The sequence below is a fragment of the Perca flavescens genome, chromosome 9 (assembly GCF_004354835.1).
Source record: "Perca flavescens isolate YP-PL-M2 chromosome 9, PFLA_1.0, whole genome shotgun sequence".
Taxonomy (NCBI): Eukaryota; Metazoa; Chordata; class Actinopteri; order Perciformes; family Percidae; genus Perca; species Perca flavescens.
In genome coordinates, this window is record NC_041339.1 from 17,135,891 (window position 1) to 17,154,986 (window position 19,096).

Below are 19,096 nucleotides of genomic sequence, written 5' to 3' on the forward strand. Positions count from 1 at the left end.
GAGATATAGTGAAACACTGCTTTTTAGCCTAGTGTTAAAGGGATAGTTTTGATTTTTTTTGATGTGGGGTTGTATGAGGTACTTTATCCATAGCCACTGTATTATATTACCTACAGTAGATGGCAGTCGGCACACCTAACGTATTTTAGACAGCTAAAAAATCAATATCAGTTTAAGTGTAGGCTATATTTAGAATATGTTCACCTTTCTGATGGGGAACTTAAGCCTATCCATCGATGCTCTCTTCAAAGCCACCAGACTCCTAAAACAGTAATTTTACCTTGCTGAACGAGTTGCTAGTCTCCCGCTTCCTCAATGGGTTAGTTAGTTAGTGTTATTGAGTGACTTTGGTGTTAAAGGGTTAGTTCGGATTCACCTGAGTGACTATGGACAAGTAGCCTCATACAACCCCACTTCCACAAATCTGAATCTCTTTAAATTACTCTTTAAGGTGTTAATCAGACAATGTTTTTTCCTTATGTTTCCTAATATTATATCATTGTTTGTTTATTTTGCAATCCCCTGAACAATTTTTTTTTTATATATTATTTACCAATACTGGGAACACATTCTGGATGTTTTAATCTTTTATGTTCTTTTATGTAATTTGTGTTTACATTGTATTGTATTTACCCTGTTTATTTTTACAGAGGGAGTCAGTTTTCCTGTTTTCTGTTCATTTGATTCTAAGAAGGATTTGAGCCTTCTGCTAAAAGTGAGTCAGCTGAAATAATTTATGATTCATTATAATCATTGTTGTTATGTTCCATGTTTGTGGATGAGGTCATCAGAAGTTAGCACACTTTGCCCATCTGGAGAGTAATATATCCAAAACACAGCTGGAATAAATCCCTTGCCTCTCCTGCTAAGAGGACGTTTAACAATAAAGGAAATCTGGTCAAGATAGAACTTTTATGGAGTCACACACTGTTGTCTGGTGGTAAAATGAATTAGAGGTCTTTTCTTAGTAACGCTGTGTTGTAATGGTTCGTTTATTTACAAATTCAGTGAATTGTGTGCATACTTATTAGACAGTGAAGCCTCTACTTGAATCCAGAAGATTTTTACCAAAATATTAGCTGATAAATAAACAGAAAACCCTTCACTTGGCACTGAATCAGTTTCACAATAGCATATAAACAATAACCTAATAATAGCAAGAATTGTTATTGGACCGAATGGATCAAATTTTGATTAAAACAAGTCATTTTGCGGGTGTTTTGATGCTCAAAAAATGTATCCACTGATTTCTTTCGCCATGTAAGTCTACAGAAAAAAAGTCTTTTTGGGCCAGAGTGTGTCACATGACGGGCCGGGAGTTGCAATTCCACAGTTTGGCTGCTATGTTCAATTTGCTTCAGAGCCTGGCACACTTCCTGGGTCCTGATCCTTCTTCTATATGCAGACTTTGTCACTCTTTATACTACGTCATCTCACTGCGCCGCGGTTGAACAGTTGAATACATATAATACATCCATGAGTTGAAAGCCCGGTGTGTCTCATATCGACGCAAAAGGATGCCTTGTGCGTGGGTATCGGACGCTGAGGGCCACTGAACAAGCTGCCGTATTTGACTAGTTGGAAATAATTAATTTCCCACATTGTTGTTGTGTGATAATGCAGTTAAACACAGATTGAATTTAAAGGTTTTTACTCCATTACCTCACATCATCCAAAAATGAATGGAAATAAATGGATGTCTGTTTTAGTAGGCAATGTAATTGAACCATATTGTGGCTGCCTCACCCCATTCAGGCAGACACGTGTCCCCTGACTGCAGACGGTGAGGTTTTCCTTGGCGCTTGGCTCGGGGCAGACCGGGGAGAGGCCTGAACACACAACCTTTCTTTGACAGTCTGTCTCCTCGTGACAGGTCTGACCCGCCGGCTTAAACCCACAGTCCTGACCGCAGCACAGGCCCTGACTCGGACTGAGTGAAAGCATCATACGCAGAGATAAACGTGAAAGCCACATATAAACAAAACAAAGACACAACGAGAAGATACACCATCAACAAAATTGTTGAGATAAATACGGTGTGCTGCTATCTTAATTAAAAATGATAAGAACAGGATCAGAACAAGTCTGCATGCAGATGCATCATCTAAATTCTCCTGTTAGAAAGTTAGAAATGTGTAAATTTCCATTCTTGAAGCTTTTGTGCACACTCTGATGGTCTGTGTAGCCTACCTGCAGATTTTCCCAGGCTTGAGGCGACATTGGACTCCTACAGGCTGTTTGGCGCTGAAGCAGCAGAGGTCTGCCTCGTTGTGTCCGACATCACACTCCTCGTCTTCCTCGACAATGTGGTTTCCACAGATGGGCTGATCACTGACTGGCCAGAAAAAAAAACAGACATGCAGATAAACAAACACAAGTAAACACACACACACAATTTATAACTATTTACAATGACTAATGCACAGTGTAAACATTTGGCCGCCGACTCAGCAGGCAACATCTTTTCTTCCTTACCCACAAAGCAGTCATCCTTCTTCAACTTCAGGATCTTGCTGATGTGTTTGATGCTGCAGGACGACAACTTATCATTGTTTTCACGCACCTCGTCTGTGGCGTGAGGGAACATCAGATACCTGCCTTTACCGCCGCTGGAGCCGAGGTTTCCGCAGTTTGAGCCCTCATCGTGCTGGAACACAGACAAAACAGCAGAAATTAACTTTGAAATGGTGTGTTTTTCACACTGAGCAAAAGGAGAAAGTAGTTATTTGGACATTTCCATTAAACGTACTCAGCCACAACACAAAAACAGCAGGGGAAAACACAGGATCTAACCAAGCTTAAACAATTTGTTTCCATCTTCATATTAGGCCATCGTACAGGCAGTAAAAATGGTTTCAGTGAAGCCCATGGACAGTTATTTTACAGGCCCTTTCTGAATAGGCAAAAGTCAGTTTTTTGTGACTTTTAAAGTTATCTTTGTTATATTTTCAAATTAAAAAAAAATCCTTTATGCAGTCAAAAGATTTCCTTGGAATCTGATGGCCATGAAACAGCAGAGGAATGTAGCGTTTCACATGCGGGACACCGAGAACATAACGGAGATTATTTGTGAAACATTTTCTGGAACCCGTGCTCTCTGGATGTCAAACTCAATGGTGAATTAAGAGGCCAAGGAGAGGGCTTGAAATTAACATGGACACATTTGGATGGAACACGTTTTGATGTGGGTATTTTTCTGCATCTGTTCTTGATTAGTTTAATGGATGGAATGTTATAGTCTTCAATATATCTCAGTACTGTCAGTATCTGCAGTTCTAGGGGTTAACATAACTGCATGTCACAGCAGATGTTGGAGTTGTTTCATACTATTAGTACATCTATTTTATTTTTGTTATTTACTATTTGGTACCACTAAGTGATATACATTTACTGCTGCAGTCATAATGACAACAAAAACAGCGGAAAGCAGTAAGAAAAGGAAGAACAGCAAAGTATAGGTAAATACGGTATCAGTACTGTACTCTGTCAATCTGCAGATTCCCTGCCCTTCTTGTTTACTTCTTGACAACTGTAGTGGTTTTAGAAATGTGGATACAACAGACATAAACAAATTAGATGCAATTTTATGAAAAACAACCCATCAAGAAAAATTACAAATGTTGGGACTGTCAAGCTTTTCACTTTGGAGGGGGAAACGAGTTTAGTCAAGTCTTCTCTGGTGTTGTGGCTTGTAATTCCTGTACTGTATTTTGTTTTGTGCATCTACCTCATTTCTGTTTGTTTAAACACGTACATTTCAGGTACAGCTAAAACAAATAGTGGATTCATTGATTAGTCAAAACATAATTGGCAACTATTTTGATAATTGATTAATTCAAGTGACAATGCCAAGCATGATCTGGTTCCAACTACTAACATGTGCTGCTTTTATTCATCATACAAGATAGTAAACTGAATATCTGGGGTTTTTGACTGGAAATTGGGTTTGGGAAATTCTTAGAATTGTCACTATTTAAAAAAAAAACCCTGATAAAACAAACATTTACAGCCAGTCTTATTAATAAAAAAGATATCGTTAGTTGCTGCCCTAATTTTAGGTTAATAAGAGAGTAAGTGCATGAAATTTAGCAAATACAATAAAGAACTAAATCAAATGAAAGGAAGGAGCAAGACAACAAAGAAGATCAGTTCTATTTACATATATTAATTTATATAACCCTTCTCCTGAGCAGCAAATTGATCCATAGCACACAACTCTAAAAGCCACTACATGCATGTGTGGTTGCAAGGGAAGTAGGCCAAAGGGCAAAGCAGAATTCACTCTGCACCCAGCCCACCCTTCTTCTTTCCTTCACCGTGCCTGCTACACACATTAGGTGAAGCCCATGCTCAGATCTCTTCCAGCCTTTCCAGTCTGGAAACAATGAGACATGCCTGTCACAGGATCCAGGACACCAGAACTTGCGGTAGTTTAACTTGTAAAAAGCCTGCGAGGTCTAGCAGAACTAATCTGCTCAGGAACGCTTCAGAGGACCCTTTGGTCTGTGGAAGTGTGAATAGCAGAGGGCGGGGTGAAAAATGCTGCTGGCATTTTGGGCAGTGGGAGAAAGGTTGCAGGTGTTATCGGCCATCACACATAGAGAGGTGCATTATACATGAGCTGTGTGTTGTTATGCTGGAGGAGGTAAACAGAGAATAACTGGAGAGAGAAAGAAATCAGAGATCCTCCTGTTCTCTTATTTCAGATTATCCAGTGAGGCTGAGCCAAGATTCTCTATGAAACAAACCAGTTAATACAGGCCAAGGTCTTTCATGCCCACATAAGTGAATCATTCACAGATAATTTGTTCCGGTGCAGTGCAAACAGCCATGTATGTGAGAATGTACGCGTTTAGTCTAACTTTTGACTAAATCTAACTTTTCGCAGGGATTTTTCATGTTGAATTATCATTCAGCATGCACCCCCAGACCTGTGAATATTCTGCGATGGATCGTTTCAATGTCTGCTGTGACATTGACAGACTCTACATTTTGCAATCTCAGTGACATCTATCTTGTCTACACTTAACCACATTTTAGTTTGTTTGTTTGTTTGTCTCTATGTGTGCTGAAGAATTTTAGTTTGAAATATTACATGCAAATTAGTCTACATGAATGTAGAGCACAAAACGTATCCAATTCATGGGATATATCGGGTGCAATATTCACTGTAAGCATGTGTGTTGGGTTTGATTGAGCCACTTTTAAAGGCCCCCTCTTCATTCAGTATCAGATACATGTTGTTAGTATTTTGTAAACTTGGTGATGATGACTGACCGGGGATCCCAGGCTGTGGCCGAGCTCATGAGCAAAGGTCAGCTGGACATGTCGTGGAGGCAGGAACTGTCCGTAGTTCTGAATTGTGACCAGACCTGTGTTCAGGCTGGAGGTCTGGTCTTTATGCAGGGTGGTCTGCTGTGAACATATTCCTCCCCAGTTACCTGAAGTGCACACAGATGAGAGGATGAACATGGAGTTTAGTTTCCACTAAGGTCATATAGAGTAAATGACATATATAAAATAAAGACTTAATTAAAACATACCCACTTGTCACTTCATATACAGTAAGGTTGCAAAACTGACCTTGTGCTACTGGAAATACCTTAAACCAACAATGTTTTGCTACTGAAGCGTTATCGACCTCTGAGGCCCCGGGACGGGGAAATGCAGAAAGACCAACAGACCTGCTGAGCTTCTCTAGTTTCACATCAAAGCCTGCAAAGCCATTTGGCCTCCAATGGTCTCCATCTGCCTTCGGGTTTATGTAATGTCCCTGAAAGCCATTCCCACAATTACAAACAGCTGGCCACATTCACATGGATGGATGTCTAGGTTGTGACATCACATTTCAGCTGGCCAGCCAAAGGACTGCTTGTATTGGTCCTATTGATCAAACTGGGCACCTATGATAAGGTTCTATATGATAAGGACTGCTCATGGATTTGAGTAAAGTTCAGGTAGTTTAAAAAGACCGCAAAGACCATTCATGTTATATTACTAATTTATTTTTAAAGCCAATGATGTTGATTCCTTGAATATCAACCAATTTAAAAAGGTTTATTAAACATTACTATAATTTGGAAGGATTGATTGTAAATACAATACTTAAAAGGTGGGAAAGGTTTATTAAAACTGAAGGCTGGTGAGAAGTCTTGTATTTAATAAGGAGGACAGACTAATGGGGAGTTGTAAATACTAGCTGTTTGGCTTATTTTTTAATGGAAATTATTGTTTCTATTTTGTGCCCTTTTTTCCATCACTCTGATTACTCTGAGAGCTCATTACGTTTATTGAACAATTGATTTGTAAACGAGGAGGGAAGCTCAATCACCTTACTATTATTGTTAGTTTTTAATAATTTATTTATTTTCTTTTTCATCTTGCATCTTCCTTTTTTTCAATTTTTTTTATCTTCTGATGTTTGGTTGTTAATTGATGGTTAGACCTGATCTTTCATGTATTTGTTCTTGTTGTTCGTTTTTTGTGTTATAAAAAATAAAAAACTGAACCTGAGAAGATGCTAACCACCTGTACCTCTAATCTAAGCCTAAGAAACTGACCACTTACTACCTGCATTATTTTCTCAGCACTTATTGCCACCACCGACTCTTTCAATCAGTGGGAGTGATCTCCATGTGTCCATCCTCTCTCTTCATTGGTTCTACCATTTGTGCCCTTGTATGGTTCAGCTGTTCCCATGCAGTCACATGAATTTTATGTAACACCTCTTACACAATGTAGTACAATGGGGTATGGCTCGTCAGGTGTACATCTGTTAAAGAAATTCAGCGCCTGTTTCAGAGAAATCTGAGTTCACTAGGTGTCATTGAGGACTGTGGGAACCAGTCGCGGGCATCTGGATCTTCTACTGGCATGTTTTTGTTACACAGTGGGCGTAAGTGTGACGTCCAGGAACGGCGAAGGACAGTTAGAGGTTGATAAACAAAAACCAAAGTGCCCTTTATCTATGCTTTGTTGAAACAATGAGGGTACTGTAGGGAATAGGAGCGAAGGCAGGAGGTACACTGCTGTCAGGTGAAGGAGGCTGCCTGTGACAATACAATAACCTGAGCCTCTTATTTTATCCATTGGTGTTGGACATCACATGATGGCTTTTGCCAGAAATGAGAAAGCACATTTAAATTATTTTAGCTTCAGGGAAAAACATTAAACTGTTATCAACTGTTCTCCTTACTGCTAAAAGTATAGGGAGAGCAGTTTTATATCCGCCAACTGTCAGGAAAGACCCCCCCAGCCATTTTAATCACAAATTCTGGATGCAACATTCCTAGCTTTTGACATAAAGTCCCTCGCCCCCTCCCCCCAGTGCGCTATTCAAGGAGCTGGGTTTCCTAGAAAGAGCTTACTTTGGAAGACAGTGCTGTGGTTTTTGGCAGGGCGAGCAAAGAGGGGCTACGATTTTGTCCCCTCCTCCCTCTTGTACAAACACAGTCCAAGAAACAAGCGAGCCTCCGGATCACTTGCACATAATGCACACACTCACCATCAGGAGTAAACAAGCACACACACTAAGACACACAGAAGCAGAAAACATACACCCGGTGACACCTACTTCAAGAAATATTTTGTCATACAGTATCAATTAACATCATAGACAAACACACACACACACACACACACACACACACACACACACACACACACACACACGGTTTAATAGGAAGAAACAAAAAACAGTAAAGGGGTAAAGGGTCTTTCCTTGGATAAACAAGCAGGGTGAGTCTCACTGTCTTAATAACACCTTTAACAACAAAAACAGACACAGTGGGCGATTTGACCGCTAATAACACTGACCAAAGTTCTCAGAAAAGTACAGTGGATGCTCTGGAAGACTAACAATAGTACTAAGAAAGAAAGGGTGACCCTGAACAAAAACAAACAAACGGAAAGACAGCAGTTACAGTACGAGAACAACGAAATAAAATAAGATTACTGAGCAAGGTGCGTGGGTAGCAGCATTTAGCCTACACAGGGTAGGAAAAAGGAAAAGTGCCCTACGAAGTCAACATCGTCAACATCAACATCAGCATCAGCATTCATTACATCACCAACCCCTTTGTCAATGTCTCGGACGTCCTCAGCACAAAGTCAACAGACTACAATGTAAATAATTCAACCAAGAAATACAGAAATAAAGTAGGCACTGAGTTCAAGTTTGACTTCTCCCCTGGCATTAGCTTTCCTAACTGTCTGTCCATAAAACATGTCTGATAATGTGCACTGTTGAACTCCAATATCTTGTTGCTTATCTTCACAACTCTGTTTAGTGCAGTTTTGATCTTGATGTTAAGGTTACCGAACCAACAGAGAAGAGAGAAGGTCAGGACAGATTCAACATGAGATCTGTAGAAGAGAATCATAAGAGACTTGTTGACATGAAACTTGGACAGTATCCTCAGGCAGTACAGACGTTGCTGGCCTTTTTTTTGCATAACATTTCAGAGTGGAAAGTAAATTTAAGCTTGTTATCCACTATAGTCCCAAGATATTAATAGGTTTCAGCAGAGTCTACAGTCTGTCCCTTGATAATGGTATTTTGGTTGATGTTAGTAGGTTTGTTTCTAAAATCAATGCACAGTTTTCTGCACATTTAGGTGAAGGAATGCATTGTCGCACCAATCTACTTTTTGTTTCCTTCAAGATGTTTAAAGAGAACATATTATGCTTTCTCTTCTATTCTGACCTATAAATGTTATAATTTTGTATAGTCATGTTAAACGATACCAAAGTGTCAAATAACGCATTTAGACGTTAGCCCTGCAGGCAGCTTGGGTTAGCTCTGTCCAGCTCGGATGTCATTGTGTGTCAGTGGGATCTTTGAATTTCCTGTATTTGTCTACGTCAATGAAACGGACTTCCCTACATGGTCATGCTGCTGCATGCTCCGAGCCAATAAAGGTCTTCCGGAAGACGATCAATCACAACGGATTGGGCATGGCTGGAGGGGGGGGGCGGGAGGGAGTCAAGATCAGATCTACATTGCCGGGATAAAGTCTGGCTTTGTCAGGCCTTATCCCTCCCCATCCGGGGCTTAGCGCTGCCCAAGTTGATTGTGACCGGTTTAAAGAAATGCTTTTTTTCTTCCCTATACAAGAATAGATAAGCAGTGTAGCCAGACCATACTCCTGCACTGACACAGTGCTGTGGAGATAGGTCTAGTGACTAAATCTATCCAGACATCTATTACATGTTCATATCAGGGCTAGGTATCGCCACTGATTTCCCGAATCAATGAGATTCTGATTCAAAGGGTCCCAATCCGATTATATTTACGATTTGATTCAATATCAATTAGGTTAGGGAAATTTGAGTTACAATACCAAACTTCCTTGGATATAAAAGAGATTTTCAGAGAACTTATGTTGCAAATTGTACAAGGAAGAACCAACCCTAAAATATTTTTTTATAATGCACCAGGTTAATGTTTACATTAAGAATTGATCCCCAAAAAGTTTCTGTTGGGTTATACATCCATGATGGAAAGGTATATATTAAAAGATTGATTTCGGGATTGATTTCGGGATTTTTTTTATATCTTTTATATTAGATCACTCAAAAAATAATAAATTAGTAAATAAAGCCCAAACCTAGTTCATATTCATGGAACTTTCCATTGTGCTAGCCATCAGTGAAAGACATAGTAGTACTGCCCCATGTGCAGAACAGTGGAAGGTTGATTAAAAATTAACATTTCAAGGATATATACTTATGGTAACTGTTGTTTTAGTCTTTTTGAGTGTGTACTCCCAAAAAGACAATACAACAACAACCGCAGAATTATCGTGTGGAAAATTACAATTAGTTCCTTGATTAGTCTCAGGAGAAGAAGGAATGTTACTGGTGAGAAAGCTCCAACCCAAGTCCTCCATTGACGTATGAACACACAACTTAGAGAGGTTAGAGGAGGAGGTCCAAGTGATTGATGGTGGCTGTGTCTGAGCATGTGTGTGCACGGTGCACCCTGTTGTAGATGGAGTGTCATTGGGGTCTTTGGGTTTATGGTCCCATGGTTAATAGGCCTTCTATTTCCCAAGACCAGTAATAAACTGGTGGAAGTGGGTTATGTTGACACTGAGGTTGAGCGTATCTGTTCCCGGAGGTAAAACATTATCCAGTTTCCAGTTTAATACTTTGCTCATTCTTCGCGGCGGTCACATGAGACTGAAAAGTCACAACAATGTCATTGCCACTATGAATCCACAATGTATGTGTGTGTGTGCGTGTGTGTGTGTCCGCCTCACTTGAGATGTCACCATGGCTATCATGCTATGGAATGCAGTGAGAAATCCTTACTAAGACATCTGGGAGTGGTGTGTGTGTCCTATGTGTCTTTGTGTGTGTGAATGTCAAAGGTTCATTGCTCCTTAACCACATGTCATTGTGGTGGTCTGCTCTCACGCCCCCCAGTTTAGCCAATCAAAAGCTGGATCTAAATGAAGAAGAACCTCCTACTACAACAATTCCCAACATATGTGTCCAACTTTCTCCAACAACAACATTACTACACACAGAGCGTCTGTCAACAGAGCTGAGAAATGTGATTTGTCTATATATTTTTTTTATTTTTTGTGATTTCAATTTTGTCTGTAAATAATATAAATAAAATGAAAAGAAAGTAATGAAACATGTCCATAATGTTGTCTGTTAATGACATTTCCAAATGATTTCAGCCTATAACAGCAGAGGGTAAGGTATCGTTGCCTACCACTGGGGATTGTTAATTGAGGAGTTCACTCACATATTGCTTTTTGCCTCCCAAACCAAAACACTGCTTGTATAGAAGGACTGCATCAGGGTCTGTTATATTGTATATGGTATTGTGTGCTACAACATCACATAATCCAGGAAAACCAAGGAAAGCTTGCATTTATTGTTACTGCAGTTTGTACATCTGTTGTAACTCCTTAATTGACCCTACTAATTGAACAAGACAGGCAGTATGCCTGCTTATTTTTATTGCCAATTTCAGTGCAATTAAATTCAAGCTGATTCTACACAACCCAACCCAAAAGTGTCACATCCAGTTCCTGCTCTTAGTCTGTGTTTTGTTTGTTTCTCTGACTTCCTGCTTTATTTTGTTAACCACTGTCTGTCTCTGTTTCAGGTCACTTGTCTTCCCGTCTTTGTCTGCTTTCCCGCCTGTGTGATTACCCTCCCTTCCCTAATGTGTGTCACCTGTGTGTAATCATCTTCCCCGGTCCCAGTGTATATATATACTCACCTTGTGTCATTTTTCACTTGCCAGTTTTGTTGTAGTACCTTGTGTGTCTTGCTCTCCAGTGGGTTTTCCTAGTGTTTGTTTTCCCAGTGTTTCTTAGACCTCTAACTTGTATTCTGACTACGTTTGCTGCCTGCCGATTTTTTACCTATGCCTGGATTGTTCTCTGGACAATAAAGTTCCTTACCTTTGTACTCTCTGCTCTGAGTCGTGCTTTTCGGTCTGCCGTTGTATCGTGACAAAAAGAGGTCTTGACAAAGGCATAGAGTGCCATTATATCAAATGTGTGTGACTACTTTTCTTAATCAACCTGCTGTTTTATGGCAACGTGCTCCAAGCTAAAATAAAGTAATGTCAGTATGTATTCCTAATACCTTAGCTACATGTCTTTTCAATGTGGGTCGGCCAAAACAGTTGAGAACACTGTATTGACCTATGTGCTCTGAGACAAATATGCAAATCACTGTACAGTATGTGTACTACTTGTAAATCTGATTTCCGTGTGTCACATTGAGTCTGACTCACCATTTTTGCCCTCCCAGGCGAGCCCCAGCAACCCACTGTAGTCTCTGTCAGTTAGCAGATAGGACAGACAGAAGTTGTCCCAGTTGTTCTCAGAGTACAGACTCAACAGTTTCTCAGGCCCGATGTAAAGAGGGTACAGAGGATCCTTTTTATCCTCGTCCGTCATCACCTGGAGAGAGACCAGCAAACACACTGTTGAATCAAATATCTGCAAAGGAGCTCAATTGACACACAATGATTCAAACAATTACACGCTCCTCCACGGCTCTAAGAAAGTAAGCACTGTATTTTAGTCATTTTAAATTATTTTGAGGCTGAGAGTCTGTCCCTGTTTAATTCTCACTGGTAGAAGAAGACATATAGGCACCATCAAGAGTGATTCATTAACCCAATCATCTCAAGGTCTTGACATGTTTGTGTAATAAGAATTAAATGTGTGAAAGCCAGGATTACTGGTTACTGGATTATCAAAGACCTGAAGTGCATCACTCGAAGATTTGGCACAATCTTGTCCTTGTTTGAGTGCAGAAGGATCTTACACGGAGGGATTTCACTTTGAAGTTGATCAGCTTGAGTCCATCAAAGTCCACTTTGTCGTAGATGTCATTCACAGCTCGCACGTAGGAGGCAACCTGAGAAAAACATACATTTATGTGACAAAATGGTCGTTTTCTTTTAGTGTGTAGGTGCTTGAGGTTTACGAGGCCCTGAAGCTCAACCCACTGCAACTTGAAAACTCAGCTGGATAAAACAAAGAAATGAAGAACATAATATCTTCTTCAATTTGACAGCACATATGCAGCACCTTGGCACCTTGGATGCAGGAGACACTTCAACCAGCCAAGCCTGTAATTGATGACAGCATTTTGTCTATTTACACTTCAAGAGCATATCACAGCATCACTTAGTTTATTTTCTCACCCGGTGCAACAAAAGGTTTGGCACTGAACCAGGAACAACAACAAGCATGTGTGTTTATGGTGGAAAGAATCTGAGGAGATTCAGAGGTGAGGGGGAGGACGGACAGCAGGACGTAGGCGAGAAAGAATTAACAGTGTGGCCACAAAAAACAGCTATGGACAGATTTACTTACTTATTAACTGACCATGGTCAGGTTGGTTTTTCACAAAGAGATTTAATTTTAAAAAAAAGCCCAGATGTGAATTTTGTTCCCAACTGACCCTGCATCAGATACTGAGAACATGATTAAACATCTGTGATGTTATAATTTCAATCAGACATGGAATGTAATAATAAATACTGTTTATTGGTTTTAATTTAGGGGAAGTTACAAAGTTATTTATTTTCAACTTATGTTACTGGATTCCCACATCAGTATGTGACTAAACTAGGAAGGGCTCATCAGGAAAGCATCTCATGTGACCTCTGACCCCATAGAGGAGCGCTTTGTACAGACAGAAACTTCAACACAGACACACACTTAAATCACTGTTATCTTTCTTAATGCACTGAGGCAATGCAGGCGTGCCAGCAGGCAAGCAGCTTCTAACCCAGTCACTCAAATCTGAGTTCACTGCAGGTCAGCCAACACTAAAAACAAGATCAGTTTTAACCAGGAAATCAAAAATGCATTCTTCTTCATCAACTTTGCATCTTATAGAGTTGTTACTTTATACTGAAGGTACATACTGGAGCTGCTGGGTGCAGCTGAAGAACAGAAGGTGACTGGTCCTGCATGTTCAACCGGACTGGTGGCTCTGTGCCAGGTCTGCACACCTGGCTAACACGGTACCTTATTTGGCAAATATTTTGCAATGCATGTGCCACTCAGGAGCGTGTCTAAAGGGGTGGTCCCTCCTGATTGGTTCTTGTCCCCTCCCTTTGCCACCTCATTTTAAAAATCCTGGAATCGCTTCTGGTGCAACCATGTTCTCAGAAAGGGGGGGGAAGGCTCTGAACCTCCTCCCTACTGCTGCCATGTGACAGCTGCGTGCGTCTGTGTGGGCCCTGGCACGTGGTGCTTTATTCAGCCTCACAGCAGCAACAGCTTGGTCCTTTATTTTGTATTGTTGAATATCTCAACAATACATAATGAACTACCTCAAAACAAATTGTTTTCCTTTCCTTAGTATATGTTACTCATTGGAGGAAACTGTCTAAAAAAGAAGAAGAAAAGGTTCAGCCATGATTGGAGATTAACATAGAAATCCTAAAATATTTCAAAAGGACATTATAAAATAATATTACAATAAACCTGTTAAAAAAACTTTTTTAGCATCCTGTCGGTGTTCTGCACTTGGGTCCACTCACAAACTCGCACACGTGGGTCGGGTTTCAGCTCAGAAGCGGAGGACACCCTGTTGTGTTTTGATGCTGGATGTTCCATTACACTACTCCAGTACATTGTGTTCTCTGGTATGCTTAGGTATCGGCATCACTCTGAAGGAGGTGACACGCTGGCTTGAGCCTTTTCTTTGTGTTGACAAAAATAGCGCACAGAATGTCTACAAGCCTGTTAAAGTGTGTATCCCATATGAAACATCATGTCTTGTTAAAGTGGAAAAAAAGATAAATGATGTTTAAAGACAAAAGATTTGAACTGGTCACCTGAGCCACAACAGCCTCAACAGACTTGAACCTCTTGTAGTAGAGGTGGTCAGCATGGAGGTGGAGCAGGCAGCTGGTCTTTGACTCATCAACTGTTCTCCTCATCTGGCTTACTGGTGCCTCCTGTGGGTGAAATTGCAGAGACATGTTAAAGGATGAATTACACCAGAACAGATTTTAATGGGACACAGTGAATAAGGCAGATCTGAATCCTGCTAAAACACCAGGGCGGCTTACAGCCTTTAATTGATAGGAGATCTTAAAGACAGGAAAGGAGAGAAAGAGAGGGGGCGACATGCAGCAAATGGCCACTGGTTGGATTTGAACCTGGGCCGCTGCTAAGGACTCAGCCTACATGGGGCGCACACTCTACAGGGTCAGCTAATGGTTGCCCTTAGCATGTACTTGAATCTCACCTTAGAATTATTGAATATTTGTCTTTGTAGGTGTAAGTTCATGAAGTGCTGCTGATGTGTACGTATATATCAAAACATGATGTCTTTAACTGGAACGCCGCATGTCCCAGTGGGAAACGGGATGTGTAGCCACAGGAACACAACATGAACGCTCCACTGGGAACATCTGTTCAGGCCATTTCATGACCAAACAGTGGAAATGACCTCCACCAGCAGGCATGTTGTTAAAAATGGATCCATACCAATGTCCCCACATCCATTGTTGATAATGAACACTGGGACCACCACCCAGTTGGTCAAAGGTTAACAATAAATAGAGTACCCAAGGGGGAGATTAGCTAAATAGATTTGGCAGATGTTTATTCCATCATACCTGGTTTTGTAATTGCACTGCAATCGAGGTTTTCTGGTGGGTTTAAAGCTGTAGCAGCCACTTTATACTGTAAATGTATTTTAGGCCTGTAAAGAACCAGCTCATCTTTCAGCTTTCTGTGTTTTCTGTATCTTACACATTGTTTCTGTTCCTTTCAGAGCATCTTAAATCCTGTGAGTTGCTCTTGGTGACTCAACAGACTAAATTAAAGTTACCAAAGAAATCATTGCGCTTGTGAATAAGGTCAGTTATATTTACAGATGAACAAACACACTGTCAATAAATGTTTCTGGGTTAGGAGTTAATTATCTATAAACGGCATTGCAAAGAAGGACATTTTGAGGGTGAGGGCCAAGAAAGAAAGCAAGGCAGAGTGTGCGTAAGTGTTTTTATTGTAAGCATTCACTGACTGATGACTGATGTCTGGATTGTCCTACCTCATCAGGTCTGAGGCTTTGGGCGAGGAGGTTTAGATGTTCTGCACCACAGAATCCATCAGGGTCAGTTCTCATGGATGGTAGGACTGTACAAAAGCAAAAATAGACACTTTGATACATGTACAGGATAAAAGCATAGCTGTGGATATGTTGATGTACAGTTGTGTTCAGAATAATAGCAGTCCAACATCACAAACCTCATAAATCAAATTTTTTGGTAGAAGTGATATTTCTACATGGCAAATAATTTACTAGTAAGTGTTGTAGAGTCATAGAAAACCAACAGACCCAACAGTCATGACATGCATGTTGCTCATTCTGTGTCATTTAATCTGTAATTGAAAGGGGCATGTTCAAAATAATAGACTTGTTGTGTTCACTTAGTGAGGTGATTGATTGTGTGAAGACATAAGCGTCAATTATGGCCCATATTTAAGGAAGGAAGGAAGCAAATGTGCATGCTGGTTATAGTGCATTTCACAATGAAATACTCAGCAAAATGGGTCCTTCCAGTCATTGCTCTGAGGAACAGCAGACTTTGATTAAAAAGTTGATTGAAGAGGGGAAAACATATAAAGAAGTGCAAAAAACTATAGGCTGCTCAGCCAAAATTATTTCAAATGCCTTGAAATGGCATCCAAAGCCTGAACGACGTGGGAAAAAACGGTCAACTACCGTTAGAATGGATCGAAGAATAGCCAAAATGACAAAGGCTCAACCAATGATCAGCTCCAGGAAAATCAAAGAAGACTTAAAGTTACCTGTGAGTACTGTTACGATCAGAAGAAGGCTATGTGAAGCAAAGCTATCAGCTAGAAGCCCCCGCAAAGTCCCATTGCTGAAAAACGTACTGAATAGGTTGAAATTTGCCAAAGGACACATTGACTGGCCAAAGGAGAATTCTGTGGACTGATGAGAGCAAAATTGTTCTTTTTGGGTCTAGGGGCCGCAGACAGTTTAAAAAAAAAAAGAAAAAATCATGTTATGGGGATGTTTCTCATACTGTGGTGTTGGGCCTATTTATTGCATACCAGGGATCATGGATCAGTTTCAATGCATCAAAATACTTGAAGAGGTCATGTTGCCTTATGCTGAAGAGGAAATGCCTTTGAAATGGGTCTTTCAACAAGACAATGACCCAAAACACACCAGTAAGCGAGCAAAGTCTTTGTTCCAGATGAACAAGATTGATGTTATGGAGTGGCCAGCCCAATCCCCAGACCTCAATCCCATAGGTGTCATCAAAAATGTGGTTTCTGAGGCAAAACCCAGTAATGCAGAGGAATTGTGGACATTCCAGTGCAATCGTCCTGGGCTGGAATACCTGTTCACAGGTGCCAGAAGTTGGTAGACTCCATGCAACACAGATGTGAAGCAGTTCTCAGAAATAATGGTTATGCAACTAAATAGTAGTGCAGTGATTCAAAGTAAATGTTTGAGTTTGTAAAGAAAAATGCAAATACTGCTATTTTTTTGAACAGCCTAATATTCCTTTTTCTTCACTTTCTGTAAAGGTATAATACAATTTTCATAAATTGTGGTCATGTTTTGATTTAGAATTGAACGTACAGTGTTCCAAATGCATTGATATTATGGAATTAAAAGCTATTCAAAGGATTTTGAGCATTATTCACTTTTTTAAATCACACTGCTATTATTTTGAACACAACTGTACATATTACAACTTCTCTGCCTCATTTTTTTGTCTCTTCTTTGTCATATGTTCCTTGTCATAAATGTTTCGAAGCGCCATGGCAAACAAAGGGAGGGACACCAAAAATGCACTCAAATTAACTGATGAGATGGGGATGGCAGTAATGTCAGTTGTGTTAGTGAGTGAATGTGTGGCAAATATGCTGTGCAGGTGTTGGTGGGAAAAACACCTGAAGAACCCCCAAAAAAGCACATTGAGAGAGTCAGCCCAAGTGGACAGTCCATGAACCTGCAATAAAAGAGCAAACAAGTCACAGCCAAACAGGCCAGAGGGTCGTCACACTCTGCTTCCGTTAATCACACAAAACGGCAGGATGAAACCCACACAGACAAGCAAACCCTGTCACCAGTAATTTTGTCCTTGAACATGTTCCATCAGTGACTGAATCAACAACATCAATGGCTGACTTTAAAGGTCCCATGACATGGTGCTCTTTGAATGCTTTTATATAGACCTTAGTGGTCCCCTAATACTGTATCTGAAGTCTCTTTCCCGAAATTCAGCCTTTTGTGCAGAATTACAGCCACTAGAGCCAGTCCCACAATGAGCTTTCCTTAGGATGTGCCATTTCTGTGTCTGTAGCTATTGAGGAGGAGATAGGGGGGGCAAGGTGGAGGGTAGGGGTGTGGCCTTGACCAACTGCCACTTTGCTCGTTTGAAAGCCATTATGTCTCTCTCTCATGGGTTGGCCAAATTCTCTGGGCGGGCAAAGCAGAGAAAGGGGAGGTAACCTTGCTCCTTATGACCTCATAAGGAGGAAGATTCCAGATCGGCCCATCTGAGCTTTCATTTTCTCAAAGGCAGAGCAGGATACCCACGGCTCGGTTTACATCTATCGCCATTTCTAGCCGCTGGGGGACGATAAGCAGGCTGGGGGAACTCATATTAATGTTAAAAAACCTCAAAAGTGAAATTACATGCCATGGGACCTTTAATGTCATCATACAGTGTCCCCTACAGGGGCGGATCTACCGGGGTGGCATGGGGTGGAATTGGGTGGCAATTTCCACCCTAAATAAAGCCTTGCCACCCCAGCTTCCACCCCAGTCAGCAGCTTTAAAATCAAATAATTATATAATATCCGATTGCAAGTGAATGCAGCACGAGACGACCAGCACTCCACAAGGCCAGGTCTATATTAGACTGCACAAACCAGCCCATTCACTCTGAAATCGTAACACTCCCTCAGGTCGCAGATTTAGAGTACCCGTGTTCAAGAGGAATAGGAGTAAAAACTTCTTTGTTCCATGTGCAATAACTAGGCTTAATTTGCACATTTAATGTAGAATTATTTTTAGAGATTGCTCCTGTGGTATACAATTGTGTTGTATGTATTATACAGGATACATTTTTGTAGTCATGTCTTTGTATTGTTGTCTTGTTTATTTGTATGTTGTTTGAATAGGTTTTTTATCTTGCACTCCTGACTGCATATCAAGTTTCCCATTTGGGATAATAAAGTGACTGAACTAACTCCGCCCACCCTCCCCCACTCCCTTTCACACTTTCCTTCTATTCACATGCCGATTAGTTTCGGTTTTGCGGGAGGACCTAAGTCACACTGGACTACATCCACATGCGTCAAGGTAAACCAGATATAATGCCATGCAGCTTCAAGCATAAATTTACAACATTTACAAGATGGATGGCATTCTGAGCGGCGATGTCCGTGCTTCACACGGCAGCACCGAGAGGTAGCCTATAGTGTGTTTAACATGCAGCACATGTACTAAACGGCAGCTGACGTCAACGATGCCCTAATGCACAGAAGAGCAGTGGGAAGTGGGAAATGTACTTCCTGCGGGGTCACGCTGGGGTCAACCT

At 40.8% G+C, this 19,096-nt stretch overlaps 1 protein-coding gene across 1 annotated transcript in view; it reads right to left on the reverse strand.

The window, feature by feature from the left end:
• The window catches only part of si:ch1073-396h14.1 (disintegrin and metalloproteinase domain-containing protein 10), a 33,304-nt gene that overhangs the window by 4,541 nt on the left and 9,667 nt on the right, over positions 1-19,096 (reverse strand). Inside the window, exons 5-12 of the mRNA XM_028587612.1 lie at positions 15,559-15,644; positions 14,333-14,455; positions 12,304-12,396; positions 11,765-11,933; positions 5,278-5,441; positions 2,476-2,647; positions 2,191-2,335; positions 1,747-1,930 (exon numbers count right to left, since the gene is read on the reverse strand). Of these exons, the coding sequence (XP_028443413.1) occupies positions 1,747-1,930; positions 2,191-2,335; positions 2,476-2,647; positions 5,278-5,441; positions 11,765-11,933; positions 12,304-12,396; positions 14,333-14,455; positions 15,559-15,644 (1,136 nt within the window). The remainder of the gene's footprint in view (positions 1-1,746; positions 1,931-2,190; positions 2,336-2,475; positions 2,648-5,277; positions 5,442-11,764; positions 11,934-12,303; positions 12,397-14,332; positions 14,456-15,558; positions 15,645-19,096) is intronic.